General features: G+C 37.2%; 1 protein-coding gene across 6 annotated transcripts in view; it reads right to left on the bottom strand.

Moving 5' to 3' along the window:
• The window catches only part of YLPM1 (YLP motif containing 1), a 41,753-nt gene that overhangs the window by 14,246 nt on the left and 10,925 nt on the right, over positions 1-16,582 (bottom strand). For 2 of the 6 annotated variants that reach the window (XM_019615744.2, XM_010711730.2), the window contains exons 5-16: positions 15,985-16,102; positions 13,734-13,977; positions 12,466-12,558; positions 11,891-12,065; positions 11,611-11,756; positions 11,102-11,289; positions 10,389-10,451; positions 9,918-10,037; positions 9,349-9,525; positions 9,024-9,107; positions 8,682-8,765; positions 7,947-8,033 (exon numbers count right to left, since the gene is read on the bottom strand). In XM_019615744.2, the coding sequence (XP_019471289.1) occupies positions 7,947-8,033; positions 8,682-8,765; positions 9,024-9,107; positions 9,349-9,525; positions 9,918-10,037; positions 10,389-10,451; positions 11,102-11,289; positions 11,611-11,756; positions 11,891-12,065; positions 12,466-12,558; positions 13,734-13,977; positions 15,985-16,102 (1,579 nt within the window). Of the gene's footprint in view, positions 1-97; positions 1,341-4,973; positions 5,026-7,946; positions 8,034-8,681; positions 8,766-9,023; positions 9,108-9,348; positions 9,526-9,917; positions 10,038-10,388; positions 10,452-11,101; positions 11,290-11,610; positions 11,757-11,890; positions 12,066-12,465; positions 12,559-13,733; positions 13,978-15,984; positions 16,103-16,582 lie in introns of those variants that run through there. The other 4 variants (XM_010711731.3, XM_010711726.2, XM_010711727.2 and 1 more) reach the window with 4 other exon arrangements.

Genomic DNA, 16,582 nt, shown 5'->3' with positions numbered 1-16,582 from the left:
TGGAAATAGCTTCAAAAGAATGAGCAGCAGAACTTGTACATCCAGTTGTCTTGACAGGTAGAATGATGAGAGTTGAAATAAACTAGAAGACTCAGCACAATTTTCAAGTTTTATTGAACTTTCACATTAACTGCGTGGCAACAGCACTCAGTCTTATTATTTGCAGGAGGGAGAAAACTTGCTTTTTTGGGCATGTTCAGAGCACATAGAGTATGTCCTTACAGATACAACAGAGCCACCCATAGCTCTTTAAGGAACTACAGGTCCACTTGCTAGAACACAATACTAAAGCTGTAGCATCTTCCCCAGACTTGTGTCAACCGTGGCATACATGCAATATCAGGGAATAGGTGATAATCATATAACTTAATGCATCGAATACAAATTTTTGAAATACTCTTTCTGCAGAACAAAAACTCCCCTTAAGCCGTGACCTCCCTCTTATTTCTCCCCAAAGGAAAAACCACCCCCAAAACCCACAAAAATGTCAGAATCTTTTGTTGCATGGTCAGTCACAAATATCTGAGAAATATGATTGTCCAACTGTCAACATTTTCTTCTTTTTCTTACTGAATCAATAAAGGTATTAGGAAAAATGATTCTAACAATTTGTTGCTCTTTGGATACTTATTTTCTGTGAAAAAACAACATCGTCCTGAAATTATACGGTAAACTGCTTTTAGAAAGGAGACAAAGAAATTACTCATTTCTAGATTATGAACAGTAAGACATGAAAACAAAATCTGGCTGCACAAGTCAAAGTAAATCCTAGCAGTACTTCTGTTGTTGTATGCTGCTGTTCTATAAACCAGCAACCAGGACATGAAGAAGGAATAATAAGCATGATAGATGTATTCTGTGAACCATTTTCAGTGATGTCAGTAACAATGCTCAAAAGTCAGCGATGTAATTAAAATTACCCACAAAAGGCCTCTGAAGTAAATCATATACACAGCAGTATGTTTTCTGGAGAGCAGAAGATGATGTTCAAAAGTATGTATTTAAAGAAGAACAGTTCAGATGAGGTTTTTTTTTTTTACTTAATATAGGAGAGAGAAGGTGAGGCAATGGTGATGTAAACATGCTAGTAAAGTTTCAGTGCCATAAACTGATGAAGTAATTTCTCCCTCATACAACTCCACCCCATTTCCCTGCAACAGATACAGAATTTCTTCTAAGAAAACATTTTAATCCCCCTCTGCAAAAAAGAAAACTCTGTGCAGAATATTTCTATTTGTTACATGATATCTTGTTACATGATTCACTTAAGATTCTTCTTTTGCTCTAAGTTAAATCTGCCAAATTTGAAGCTCAGTCTCCACAGAAAGACGGTACTCCCTCTAGAAGACAAAATCAATTTACACAACATTCCTGTTACTCAGCACATAACGTCTTGCACTACTCCTTAGTATTACTCTCAGACTGATCTGTGTAGATCATTCACAGAATAAGAGTTTCCAGAAAAAAAAAAAAAAAGACATTCAAAGGCATAGCAAGAAACAGAGTGAGGAGTGTTTAGGAATGCAAAGAACTGAGAGTTCAGGTGCTCTGTCCATGTTTATGCATAACTCAGACACGATGTTTCTGGAAGACAACACGCTCTAATGCAAGTGTATCTCATTATCACTGTGGAAGAGTTTGCTCTCCCAAGTCCCTGTTGCACATCGACAAATTGAAAATACTGCCAAGAAATGTGTAACTCATTACCAGAGTTCAAGAAACATTCTGAATATGACATCCCCCCCATTCCTTTTCATTACTGCTACATGGAATTTATTTTGTTATCTCCTTCCATGTTTGAAGTTGCACTGCCTTTCCAGAGAAATCTGTTCCCATCCATCCCATTGTGGTTCATATGCAGCAGACACACTCCAAGGTGATATGAAATGCCTACCACAAAACATTGCAGAGCTTTTTTTTTAAAAAAAAAAAAAAATCCTGAAAATGAGACAAGGCGTCATTTTGTAACAATGGTGCTTGTGAATATTTATGGTAGATGATTACCTGGTGTTAAACTGTCAAACAAGTTCTTGTACCATTTCAATTTTAAAAACAATGAAGCAGTAGCATTTTAAAATACCTAGAGAACTTAAAAACTCACCTTGAGAATTTTAATAATAAGGTTTCCAAAAGTAAATTACTTACTCTGCTCCTTTGAAAAACCGGATTTATCAATTGAATAATTTTTTGCAATTCTTGAATTGCAAAACATGAAAGCCACAGTGTTTCAAGCAGAATGTTATTTGCATCCCAGAACAGATTTTACAATGGTATCAGAACTTCAGCAATAGTACAGTTCATTTCACCTTTCACAGAAGTTTGTCCAACTCACAGTAAAGCCACACGTCAAAACAGGATTGCACTGAACACTTACAGTCAGGTTTTAAAAATTCCATTTCTGTGAGGGTAAGACCCTGTGCAGAGTACATGCTAAAACTGAAGAAGTACCGACTAGATTTTAAAGTAAAAACGTGGTTGTGCAGTTATAATGCATAGGGAAACAATACACCAGCACACGGTTAGAGGAATGCATCGTTCCTGCCAAAGTAAATGTAAATGAAAGCAAGAGCTTGGGGCCAAACAATATGGAGACTGGCACAATCAGCACTGCAGCTAAAAGAACTCAATCTTTTCAGACCTTTTCTGAAGCTTATCATGACCGGTAAGATCTTGCCGTGTTCTCATGTAACAGTGTCCATTCAGAAAGAAACCCAAAAGGCAAAACAAGACTTACAGTGTTGGTTTTGGATTCTGCACTAAATGACTTATGCAGACACATGCCTGCTGGGACTAAGGCAATACATCTAGTGGGCAGGCCAGCTCACAGGAAATAACCCAACTTTGGATCAACAAATGCATACCACACTTGGTGTGCCTTTCAGGAAATAATTTTAATAGGTCATCCATTAGAATGGGCCTGCAAGTTAATGGAATCATACTTACTTGCAGACTGCAAGTGCTTACAGAGCACACCCAGAGCTAGAAGGTCTGATCTTGCAGAGAGATTTTTCAAAAAACCCCAGCATTCATTACACGGGAGTGTCAGGCTTTTAAAAAAAGTGCCTTACCTCTCATCTATAGTTCCACATATTTGTAAATAGGAATCTGGGAGTTACTTACAAAAGCAGAACTGCAAATACAGATTTAATAGAATTTGCAGCACCTGTATCTGTGACTTGTAGCCAGTTAAAGTTCAGTTTGTTAATTGAGCTCTGATTGTTCAAGGATTATTTTAACAATCTTGCAAGCAATTTATTTTAGAATATAACTAATGCTGCTGCTGCTCACTCCCAATTTTACATTTATGTTGAGACCATATAAAAATCCTCATGCATTTAACATTACGAAGTTTTCCCACGGAAAGAAAGTCCGTGCAGTTCTCTGTTGCCATCTATTAGCAGTATTTGACCATGAGCGAGGAAAGCTTTGATCTGTAAACTTCTGCTGCAGTCACAGTCCCCATGTTAATAAAAATTAAACGTAAAACTGTTTGGACTTCCATCATACTAATTATGTGCATGGAATGAGTTAAAGTTCACTGTATGCAGTATAAATCATCTGCTCCTACTATTCAGTGTTTGCAGGACAGTCTATGCCATCTAGAGCAACGCAGCATATCAGAGCCTGGCATTCTTCAACAACAAGGAGTAGAAAAAAAAAAAACATTAGAAACTTAAGACATAATCTTAAGATATCAAAATAATTCGCTTTTAAACCTAGAATGCAGAAAAATCCTTAATTCTGTCTTCAAGTGCCTTTCTGTTCAACATGCTAGAACCACTGAGGCTCCTGTCTGTAGTTGTGCTGCAGGTGCCACAAAGCCCATACATACCACAAATACTTATATCACTTAAAAAAGAGCACAGCAGCAAAAGAGATGGTGTAGCTTAGCAGTTAACAGCAAGAGCTGAAAGGCTGCTTTACCTAGGCCAGAACTTCCAGTGCTACTTCTACTGTACAATGGCGATTTTGGTTACTGAGAAATAGTGATACACAGGGTTGTATACCCATATGTGCAGGGTTGTATACCCACATGTGCAGAAGTAGACATCAAAAATGTTAAGACATGCTGTATCCCATCCAGGTATTTGTTATTTCTTGTAGATGTGACAAAATTGTAGCTTTATGCAGATTTCACTGATAAAATCTTGACTTAGTAACATTACTGTTCATTCAAAAAATAAAAAATAAAAACATGGCTAAAACTCCTTCCCAAAATTTAGGTGTTCTATCACACCCTTGGTGCCTGCCTTTCAGCCCAAAGGTTGCTTTTGTTTGTTTGGTTTTGACAGAATTGCAGTGTTAGCACTTATGCATAATGCAGCCAGCAGTACTAATCCAAAGTGCAGTAAACATAGTGCCCTTGTACTCCTGTAAAGTCCATTCTGCATCCCTACTAAGAACCCTATTACTCCACTGGAATTTGAAAAGCATAATGAACTTCTAAATTATTAGCACATACATTTTTGAAAACATAATAGTACATATGGCATTTTTGTCCACACACATCAGTTTTGGAAAGCAAGATGCAACTTCAATAGAGTTTTACTTACTATGCATGCATCCACGAAAGAAAGAAATTATCGATGACATTTAGGCTTGAGAAAAACATGTGCAGTATGAAAAAGAATGTAGTGTAATGTAAATTGAGTCTTTGCTTTTTGTAATATGGAGATGAATAAAGAATAGAAATACTGCTTGTTTTCAATTTTACAGCAAAATATTTTCCTTGAACAGATAAAGAACAATTAATGAGTATATAAAATACAGCTAGAAAGTCATAATTCCCTTGCCTCTGGCAGCAGAGAGAATTTCCTTTCTTCTGTATAAAGGCTTTTACAGTTTCAGACACGTGTAGGAGACCCAATACATTTATTTGTCTTTATTAGGGAGGCACAGTAAAAATGAAAATTAAAGTTTTGCAAATATCATCAGATACCAACTATAAGAAACAGGAAAAAATAAATACCCACCTAGCTTTGCCTCAGAAGTGTCCATCTCCCATTTGCTTTTCGGAATGTAACCCTAAATCATACACAGAGAGAAGCTCGGAGGATTAGAGAGAGATACACATGCATATCACTTTTGAACTGGAAACAGCATTACAATGGGAGCTTAGGGTATTTCTTTTTGTCAGACACAACTCTTGTTATCAGATGAAGGAAATAAGTTATTCAGTATTTCAGAACTTCTGCATCCACTTCCCTTTCAGCGATTTTAGCAGCCCTTGCACATCATTACAAGAATGCTGCTTCCAACATAGAACTCCAAACAAGTCTAACAGATAGCAAAGATGCTGTGTGCACTGTTACTAGATTATATAATCCCAAGTGGCAAAGTTCCAGCAAAACAATTTATGAGGCATTAAGAATATTCAAGGCTTTACAAATACAAATGCAAAAGTTACCTTAGTCACATACTTTTAAGAATGTATTTACTACACACAAGTTAACCCTTTCAAACAAACATACTCAATTCTTTTATAAAAGCTCAGTCCACAACAAAACTACTTTTCTGTTTTTAAAAAGTCAGCATCTGCTGAATCTCTGAGATTTAACTATTACTGTTCATTTAAAAATAACCCTTTCAATGATTCCTTCTAGACACTCCTTCCCTACAAATAACGGCACCAAGTGTTTTATATGTAACTACCCTTAGCCGGTTTATTTCTTGCAAATGAACATAATGAGATTAAATTTGGCAAAAGGTATTTATTTTAGGTATTCTCTTGTAATTTATTTTATACTCTTGGACAAATATGTTCTTATTAAGCAATACCTTATAACTCCTTTTAGCTGCTCATATTTGGTATGAAACTGCATATGTTTCTCTGCAATTGCATAAAAAGCCCACTGTAGCAAAACAGAACCCCTTTCATTGTTTTCAGGGTTTTTAAGAGGGAAAAGAACCACTCTAGAAGATTTCAGCAAGAAAATAAACAATCCACAGAGCAGTTTTAATTTACTAACTTGTTCCCTGCTCTATTTATATGTTATCTCCAGTGTGAACGCACGCATATTAGTGAACGCTAGGAGTTATTTAATCAGAGTGCACCATCCCAGAGAGCTACACTACTTTTGGTTACATTCAGCACTGATTTTCCAAAATCCTTGGCAGATTTCTCTTCCATCAAGTACATCTCAGTGATTTGAGATCATCAGATTTCTGTATTTTAACGTTTGTTAATTGAGTCAGTAATTAATACAAACTAAAGTAGTTTGTGTTGCAGTATTTCATTGTGACAGAAAACATCCAGGCATGTATGTATATTTCTACTTTTAAGTCAAGTTGTGCATTAAAAGTTTCTCAGAAAAGTTACACCATAACTAGAAGCCTGCAATGCAACATGTGATACACTGGTGAGAACACTAAGTTAAATGCATCAGTAAATCATACCATCAAGCACAGAAAAGCAAGAATTGTCTGAACGCTTCAAACAACCCTAGAAGAATTGATAATAGCAACAAAAGAGTGACTTGGATGGTGTGAAATGCACTAATGTGTGCTGAATCTGTGTAGTATCCAAGTCCTCAGATAGGATAGAAAAAGATTAAGACCAGATGGCAGATGGAGCTCCAGACCTCTCTTTTTCCACAGGATTAAGAGAAGTGCAGCAAAATGAGCTGAAGAACCCTTATTGACTGTTCTCAAGAAGGTGACAGATACCCAATGCAACATGCTGTTCCTCCTTTCTGTCTGACATGCCTCTCTGAGATTAGCCAGGTTATTCAACAGTAGAGATTACGCACAGCAGATGATTCTTTGATATTTATCACCTCTCATGAATCTGAACAGAAGGCATACTTATATGTAAATTACTTTTAGTTATTAATAATTTGCATAATTTTCACCACCATGGTTTCTCCTCGTCTCATAAAGAAAAGGCCTATTCTTATAATGTGCTGTGCAACAGGACACTCCCCAAAGCCCATAAACACACATACATATTTATGTATACATTTCTCTCAAAAACTAAAGACAACTTTCTTTTCTAGACATAACTTGTTTCTGGAAAATGAGAAACTAGCAGCTATATTCTTGTAAACATGGGTGCATCTTTAAAGACTTTTAACCATACCTTATGCAGTCTCATATCGAGAGAATTAATGAGTCATACTGCAAAAATACAAAACCAAAAACAGATGCTCATCCTAAATCCACTCTTCCTAAGTTTTGTTTTTCTTATTCTGGATTTCAAGTGTTTTCTAGACTGCCACTCCTGAGGAAACATGTATCTTGATCAAGAAAATGGACTGTTCATCTCAGCTTTTGCTTATTTCCTGTTTATTGCAATTTAACTGCTTGGTTGTGGGAACTAGGATTTGACACTTCCAACTTTTTGAGCCCTGATCAGTTGTAGCTCCAACACACACCAAGAAGTTACACTTGAAAGCCTTCTAAATACATACTCCAAAGAGTCAGACCACAGGGCAATTCTCTAACCTTCATTCTTCCAAAAGATCTCATCCCTCAGCTTGGAAATACCTACTGACAAAGTCAGAGTGCTTTGGCACAGAAAGTACTCTTCATAACTGTTATCACATACTATGATAATTGAGATGAGTTCTTTAAACACGTGAAAAGAAATAAGCTAATTGAGCCTTTGCCCATCCTTCCCATCTCTCCACTTGGTGTGATACTTAGATAATCTGGAAGAGAGAGCTACAGTGTACTGCAGTTTATAAACAAACGTCTGCAAGAGGCATGTTGCCATGTTACTCTGATAATGCTGTTTGTAGCATACACTTAATGATGATTTTAAAACTTCAGTTAGGAATAACAGGATTTAACACTGAAATTCTCTTAGAAATGTTTAAGGAAGAAATGACTAGAAATGTGTGTATTAAGATGGCACCACTAAGAATGGCAACGAGTTGGCATTTACAAAGCTCTCCCTCAGACATATTAACAAGCATTTTGTTAGAGATGGTTGATGTGTCTCCTACCAGTTCACTCTCTTCTTCCTCTGTTGTATCCTTTTTGGCTTCTTCTTTCTGGTCTTCAATATTTGCATCAAAATCCTCCATCTCCACCTGTTACAAAGCACAAACACAAACTTAAAAGGATCTGCTTGGCTTCTAAGTCTTATCTTTTAAGCAGGGTAAGCTGAAGTTCAGATAGAAGAATAAAGATGTGATTAACGTAGTAGTTTATCTCTAAAGCTCCTGATATGTCTCCCAAAGAAGGATACAACAATACAGAAAGATAGCATATTGAAGATGCAAATGGAAAGAAAAGGCAGCATATTTATAGATTAAGTAAATCTGCTAAATGATATTTATCTACCTCTCTGGATTTCTCATAGCAGGGACCCAGAAAAGTTTGCTTATTCTTCACTTATTCACAAAATAAATTTTGATCCAGTAACCTGGAAATGTGCCAAGCTCTGAGAGAGCAAAAATACTCTTTAGTTGGTCCTAACAGTTGCTGAAGAACGAAGTGGTTTTAACTTCCTCAAAGATTCATCAAGTCTGGGAGCTAAAAAACGCCTCACAAACTAGCATGTGCATTTGTGTTTACATATTTGTTAAGAATAACGGAATATGCTTGTCTGACAGCAATTTTGGCTTTCTACAGGGCCAAGTGCACAATCTGTTGTGATCCTATCTTTCCCTGCTTTATATTTTCAGAATAGTCACATCTCCATAACTTGTCATTTTAACAAGCATAGATATTCTTACCTCCTCAATAGCAGCATCTTGCAACAAAGAACGAATGTCCAGGCGCATCATGTGACGTGGTGCTGCCTCCCAGTGATCAGACATCTAAGAAAGAAAAACATGAAAATGAAGTACTTTCAAAAATGCAAGAAATTCAAAGGAAAAAGAGAAAAAAAAAACACAAAAAGATGAATCTGACTGAAATGACATAAAAACAATCTCGTGAAATAACTACCAGCTCCTCTTAGAAGAAAGCTGTAGGCATTACATAGACTAAAAGAAACCAAGTTTTCCAACATCAGCAGAAGCAAAAATGCAAGAAAACCTGTAATCAATCCTACAACTTCATATGTATACAGTTACCCTGCTGATGTCCTTTAGCTTCCGTCCATGAATATTCCTCTTGGAACAGGTCTGGTTATCTGCACTCATTTCAGCCAAGTATACCTGGAAAGAGGAAGACAATATTAGATGCTGTATATTGATGCCATTAATCAATTTTCAGAGCTCTTTTTCTAACTGGTGATAAAGGTTCTCTGTTGTACATTACTAAAAAAAAAAAAAAAAAAGGAAATTTGTAATTGTAGATACAGCAGCCTTCCTTAATGTGGGAACGTCTTCGCATACAAAAGTTCTGAAATACCAGCATACAAGTGATAGAAATTTCGAACAACTTTAAGACATTTACCTCAAAACCTTTGGTTTTTGCTGCACTCCAAAACTGCTCAAAATGTCTCACTCTATCATTGATAGCATCAAGGATAATGAAGGGGAAGAAGCCATCATCTAATGTCTTTTTGAAAGTTTTAAACATGCTGGTACGGTAAGTCTCTTCCATATCAGCTTCATATTCGTATTCCATCACCTGGTTTAATGACAAAGGCATTTAAGAATGAGGAAACTATTAAATCACCAATATTCAACTGCTGAATATCCTGACCACGAAGTAAGAGGAAGTATGAGAAAGTCTTCTTCTAAGTCAGCTTTCAATCACTCACCCATTCCGCCCTTAACTTATATTAGGTATAGTTATACTAGTCACAATAGGAGTTCACATTAGGACACGATGATCCCTTCCACACGATGATGTGTTCCTTCCAATGCAGGATATTTTATGATTCTATATTGACTTGTTTTTCAAAACAAGTCAGAGACTTCCACATTTTTCAAAGCAACAGACAGAAATTCTGATTGCTCCTGTGTTGTGCCACAATTGTCTCACTTCTCTGTCAAAATAAACAGATCGATTAAAAGTACCTTCTTTTTTACTTTTTTCCCTGTATCTGGGTCTCTCTCTTCCTTTTCTACTTCAGTGATGAAATAATCATCCAGGCTGAGCACCCTTGGTGCAGGTCCTCCACACTCCACTTCCTTATCCTAGGAAGGAAACAAATCAGAAAACATACACTCTAAGGTACCTACACAAATTTCATTGTTATGTAAGGTCTTCAAAATGGTATTGGCAAACTGCAATTCCCAGCTCTATATTCAAGATACAAAGAGAGCAGTATTCTCTCCAATTGCTAATAGTGGACAAGATTCACATTCTACATGAAGATATAGAACATGAAATAACAACAGACTGGAATTCTAGATTCTGATCTTGACTCTTCCACCAAGTTTGATTTCATTGTTTACCTTGGTATATTGTACAAACAGATAGAAAAGAGCAAATAAAGCACATGAAAGAGATAAGCAGCACTACGCAGTGAGCAGTTGTTTACATACCCTGATGAGTTTTGCTACATGTGTCTTTCCACTGCCAGGCAACCCTCTCATGATGATTACAATCTGAAACAAAGATCGTGTAAGACAAAGTAGGAGACTGCTATGTTCAACAATCTCATATTCAAAAAAATTCTTCTAGAAAATTATGTGCCCTGGACTCACCATTCTGCATATCACAAAGCAAAGCCAGTACCATGCTTCACTGCCAGGTTTTACAAACAAGGTTATGATGCATGGAAGAAGTTCCACAGGAGTAATAAGATTATGTGATGTTAGCTTTCTCAGCTCACACTGGATAGGCTGGTATAAAACTGGTTACAATAAAATTAATTGAACAAATCTTGAAAACGTGTTTTATAGGTTGGATCTTGTTCTGATTTTTTTATTTTTTATTTTTTTAAATTTGTGTACTGCCAACTCCGATTCTGGGTAAAGCCAACTCTTTCCTTTGATAAACCAAAAACCCAAGCGAAGATCTCAGAAGAATGCAAAACTCATTCATTACTGACTAATAGATATTACATATTAGTTCACTTAAGGACTCTAGAGGAGATGTAAACCACTTAGGGCTATGCTACAATACTCTGGGTTGCAAAGAAACCAACAAAATTTAGAGTGCTTCCTCAAAAAAAAGCCTTCTTCCCACCATACCACACTCATGAGCTTTTTGTCTGAATACAGAGTTCACAGAAACAGTTGCAATGCATACGCACCCTCTCTGGCCTGCTGTCTCGTCCTGGTGGCTTCAAAATATCATCTACATTTTTAGATTCTGGCTTCCTTTCCACTCGTGGAGCAGGTGGTGGCTGACGGGGCATTGATGGAGCAGAAATAGGAATCCTTTCCTCGGGGTAATTTCTACGATCACCTTCAAATTCCAGTGATTGGACAGAAGAATTTTCTTAGTTAAGAAAAATTAAGAAGTTTTAATAGACACTCACTGCTTTAGGATAAATTCACGGATGTTTCCCCAAACCAATTCAAAGTTCTAATTTTGAAACTACTACTATCAAAGACATTTTTAACAGAGAATGTAACTGCTTTCCTGATCTCATCTCCACCAAGGAACAAAATTTTCTTATATTACCCAAACAAGTTTTCACAAATTCTGTACTCTAAATGAAGAAATACTGCAAACCAACTGATCTTTTCCTAACTCCACCTCTATTAATTTCTATTTCTCATAGTATTTTAGCATATCTTCAGGACTGAGAGACCATACCTCCAAACATGGACGGCCCATGATCATATGCTGGACGATCTGTCTTTCTTTCATATGGTGGTCTGTCAAATCCACCCCTCCTAGAGGGGGGATGGTCTTTCTTGTCACGGTAAGACGGAGTCCTTGAAGGCGCAGTAGGAAGAACCCTGCCAAAAGAGAATTCTGTATTTTCCTAGAATTTCTACCATGGACTCCAGAGAGAAATGCAGCAAAATGGACAGACTGATCCACAATATATCTTGAATCACACTGATTTCAGTAACGTTCCAAAACTACATACCTATCATCTCGGGGATGACGCTCTTTTTCAAATCTCTCTCGGTCATAGTCCACAGAACCACGCTCTCTGTGTAATTCCCGCTCTCTCTTGAAATCCCTGTGATCCACATTTGAGTTGCCTTGACGCTCAAAATAGGGCTCACGGTCTCTTTCTCTGTTGTAACGACCAGGGTGCTCTGAAAAGAGGAACCAGTGTAAATCCAAACTACTAAAACATACCCCAAATTAATTATTTTTGAAGGATAAACAAAAAATAAAAGTACAGGAGAAGCATGTAGAAATACATGATGCCACAGCTAAAATGAACTTTCTCAGCCACTGAACCTCTTTTCCAAACCCTGAAAGACAACCAAATCAAGTAATCCTACTTAAAGGTAGCAAAACACATCTTTAAAGTGGCTTGGTCATGGACTGTATTACTCCACTGGACAGTATAAGCCATTATTTTGAAGTGTCTTTGAAGCAAATAAAGTGGATCTAGCTTAAAGCAGACTTTGTTTAAAATACCCTTCTAGTGCCTTACAACCTTGCCGAAGAGCTAACCAATGGTCTCAGAGGTAACCAAGCACTCCCTACCTTTTTGAAATGTTTGCCTCTCTGGTAGAGGTTCTGGACGCAGAGTTACCCTCTCCCCATATGGAATCTGTTCCACTTTACTGGTGGTTATATCTAGTTAGAAATAATCAGAAAACATTTTAGGTCTTAAAATACCCTTCCATTTCTTTTCCTCTGTCATGAAAAGCAATAAGTCAATAGTATTAGAAATAACTGAAATGACTTACCAAATTTCCTTTAATAGATAATGTAAAAAGAACTATACAAAAATACAGAACAGCATGTTTTTTTTTTGTTTGTTTGTTTGTTTTGTTTTGTTTTTAAATCTGAAACGTGTGTGAATAAATATGCATACTTCTACATCTTAACAATGGAACTTAATTTCTTTGGATAAGTTCAGGTAGTATGTGCAGTTAGATCATAAACCCTAAGATCCTATGGAAGTGTCAGTGACTCATGGAACTTCTATACTATTGAGAATGTTAACTGACATGCTCACTTAAGATTCCTAATGGTCAGTTTTTTGTAAAACATCTACTTAATGGAATCAATATGGCTTTAATTCTTACTTATAAAGTAAGTATGGCATCTTAAAAAGAAAAAAATGCTCTTTAAATGACAATTTACAGTTTATGAACTTCTTTATAACACGATCTCACTTTTATTAAGAGCTTTAAGAATGAAATAAATTGATTCTATTAAAAACTAATATTGAATTTTAGTTTTGATAAGCTTAATACTAAAAATCAGAGCCTTTCACTGCTTAGGCACTATATGCCAAGCGTTCTTGCTCCTCAGAACAGGACACTGGTGCCAGGGGTCTCTAGGTACTGTAGAAGAGGGTACTTCATACCAATCAAGCAGTATCTAAAAAACACAAATGTTAGTAACTTAAAGCGGATTGTTTCAGTTCTGAGGAGCAACTTACATTCTGAAAGACTTTCTAACAGTTATTCCCATCAGGTATTAAATGGATTCAGGGAAAGTATCAGTATCAATGTAAATACAACATGTTGATGTGATCACATTAGTTGGTGTTTGTTAGAGATGGATTCCAGTTCACATGGAAAAGCTCATTATCACAGCAGTACAGAAAACATTAAACTCAAGACTGGAGGTCATGGTGTCATTAAAAATTGCATTGCTTGGCATTAGATGACAACATACACAGCTTAGATGTCAGCTGCAAAATATATAAAGCATACATTGTGCAGCACTCTCCTTTAGAAAGAAGCTAACGGAGAGCTACTTCTCAATTTCAGAATGAATATGCTCACTGTAATACTCACCTCGTCCATGGCCGTAATCCACAGTTTGCTGAATTACAGGTGCTTTAGGAACCGGTGGAATAACTGGAGGCAGTGTTCCTGGTACAGCTGACGGAACAGAGGTGTGAACAGCAGGTACTTTCACAGGCGAGGATACTGGTGGAGGCATCATTGACTCCTGATTACGTAATTCATATTCCATATTTGCTCCTTTATCTTCATTTGTGTCCCAGAGTCCGTGGAAAGAATCTTCATCCCAGCGTTCCTGTTCCACAGCAGAAGGTGATGGTTTTAAAGACTGACCATGACTTGGGGTTGTAGTTGGAGTAGAAACTGGAGTATGTGGCCTTGTCATAGCTGTAGCAGGCCTTGCCAGTGGGGCAGGTGGTCTTGTCACAGGGGTGGGCTGTCTGAACAACACGGGAGGCTTTATAATAACAGCAGGAGAAGGTTTAATAGCTTGGGCTTCTAATGTTGCCTCTGAAGATAGCTGAGAAGAGACCTAGATGCAGAAAGCACTTTAAATAGAGATCTGTCATCTAATCTTCTCTCATCCTAACTCAGTAAGCACAAAGGCAATCCATAGTCAAATTATATAGTACCTCCACCAAAATGCTATAGGTAGGAGGACAATATTTCATGAACTGGCAAGCCTCAATTAATTTAGTGTTTGTTCATTACATGAATGCTTAAAATACTATCTTCTTAAAAATAACCATAACAATTTAAGGTCCAGTAGGCCAATCTTAGTTCAGAAGTGTCTACAGTTTAATTCCCAAAGATTCCTGCTGTCAGTGAGGAGGCTGAAATAGTCTAAAAGTAGGGCAACTTGATGAAGCACAAAAGGATTGATAAGGCCAGCTTCTTTCTGGAAGCCACTGAAAAAATTCCCAGAGCGCAGTACCACCTGGAAAACTCTTAACACAATCTGGTCAGGGGGAAAGTGTTGCCCAGTGAAAAAATAAAATCCCTTCTTGAACCCAACATCCTCATGTAACACCACATACTCTGTCACAAGAGTCTTTTTAGCATCACAGTAGCTGCCAAGTTATAGGCAGTCTCCTAAGCAGTACGTAACAGAACTTGGAGAATGGCTGTAGTTATAAGCGAAACTTTAAATTCAAAGACACAGCAGAAATCTTAAGAAAGGTAACAGATGTTTGAAAACCCCTAGGCAGATGGGTGAAGTATTCTGAGATACAAAATATCAAAGTTAAGGAGTAAAGTCACTTCCTAAAGATGCCATCGTGTTTGTGGTTCTTGGTAGGAAATGTGTTCTATTACTTGACTTTATAAACACTGTAAACAAGAAAGAGGTCAGCAAGGCAAAAATAAAACTTGTAGTGCCTCATTCACAGTGTAATGCTTCTCTGGGAGGAGGAACAAAGAAAGTTTGGGCTGGTTAAAGGTCAGGATTACAGGTCAGTACAGTCAAGTTTATTGGTACCTAAGGCATAAAAAAAAAAAGTCTGTGCCTCAACTCAGCATCTCCTTTGACATACACATAACAAAGTTGTTTATTTGTTTTAGGAAGGCTTTATAACTGTGACTAAACATGACTGCAGAAGTTCAGTTGGTTTCTGACCTGGTATGAGACACCAAAATACAAATTAAAGCATCTGAGAAGAGTTCTCAGGACCAATCAGGAGATGACATAGCAGAACAATAACTTACATAACAACAGGAAATGAAGGCATGGAGGTGCACAAACGTGAGCTTTCAAGCACTTCACAATATTCTAGATGGTAATGAGAACTCCTAATAAAGACAGCCAACAGCAAACTAACGCCCACTTGATCTGAGTTTCTGATGGAACTATTCTCAATTTTCTTTCCTCTCAATCTCTTCAAAGTATAAAGAACCCTTAAAGCAGGAAGAGTAGAGCAATCTGGTGTTCAAAGACAGCAACCCCATGTAACTAGGTGGGGAAAAGTATGGTCTGTCTTCTCACAAATCTTGCAAACTTACTTTACAAGAATTCATCTCTTCTTGCACATCATCCTACAGCAACTTAGAACTGTTAAATCTCATGAGCTACTGTCTCCTGTGGGCCATGCTTGGAAGACACAGTGAACTGAATGACTAAAACAGGCTCTGGAAAATCTGAAGAAAACACAAAGTTGCTTTGCCTCAACAAAAGACAGATGAAGTTGTAAGGACTGCTAGGGAGGTAATTCCATAGAAAAGTTTGATCATCAGAGCACGGAAATGACCTGAAATACACACGGATAGTAATTACCATCAGCACATTACATTGTCTTGAAATTTTTACCTCAATATTTACCTGAAAGGCACCTGGTCTCGTGCCTGTGTTCTGTGATCTTGGAGAGTCCTGCGTGGAAATGTCAGGTTTAAACTCTTTCAACTTTTGCAGCTGTTCTTTTTGCTCTCTGCACATGAATCACAAAAAACTTGTATCAGTCTGTTGCTTAAGTGAGAACATGGCATTATATGGTCAATGCTGATTGTGAAATCCTTGTTTCACATCCACCTTACTAGCCATCGAGATATTTATATATTAGCTGCATCCTTTTTGACCAGACTTCCTCTAAACTTGGCTAGAACTACTCTGCTTCAACAGTAAAGAACAAAGCTGGATTTTTGCTTCCACCACCTACAAATGTGAAGCCCCATGGATATGCCTAAGTGCACCGGGACTCACTCTAGGTTGCATGCTGATGAGACTGAGGCCAACACAAAACATAACAGAGATGCCAACATTTAAAAACAAAGAGGTAATGTTAACTTTCGTTTTCCTCTTTTATGGAACAGAAAACAGGACAGCAGTGAATGCTGCAACCACTAGATTACAAACTTCCATTCAATATGCTTTCCTTTCAGTTTTTGTTCACATTGTTTTCTCTTTTTTT

This window comes from Meleagris gallopavo, chromosome 5, assembly GCF_000146605.3.
Source record: "Meleagris gallopavo isolate NT-WF06-2002-E0010 breed Aviagen turkey brand Nicholas breeding stock chromosome 5, Turkey_5.1, whole genome shotgun sequence".
NCBI lineage: Eukaryota > Metazoa > Chordata > Aves > Galliformes > Phasianidae > Meleagris > Meleagris gallopavo.
The sequence above is the reverse complement of the archived record's forward strand: the minus strand, read 5'-3'. Positions and strand labels throughout refer to the sequence as shown.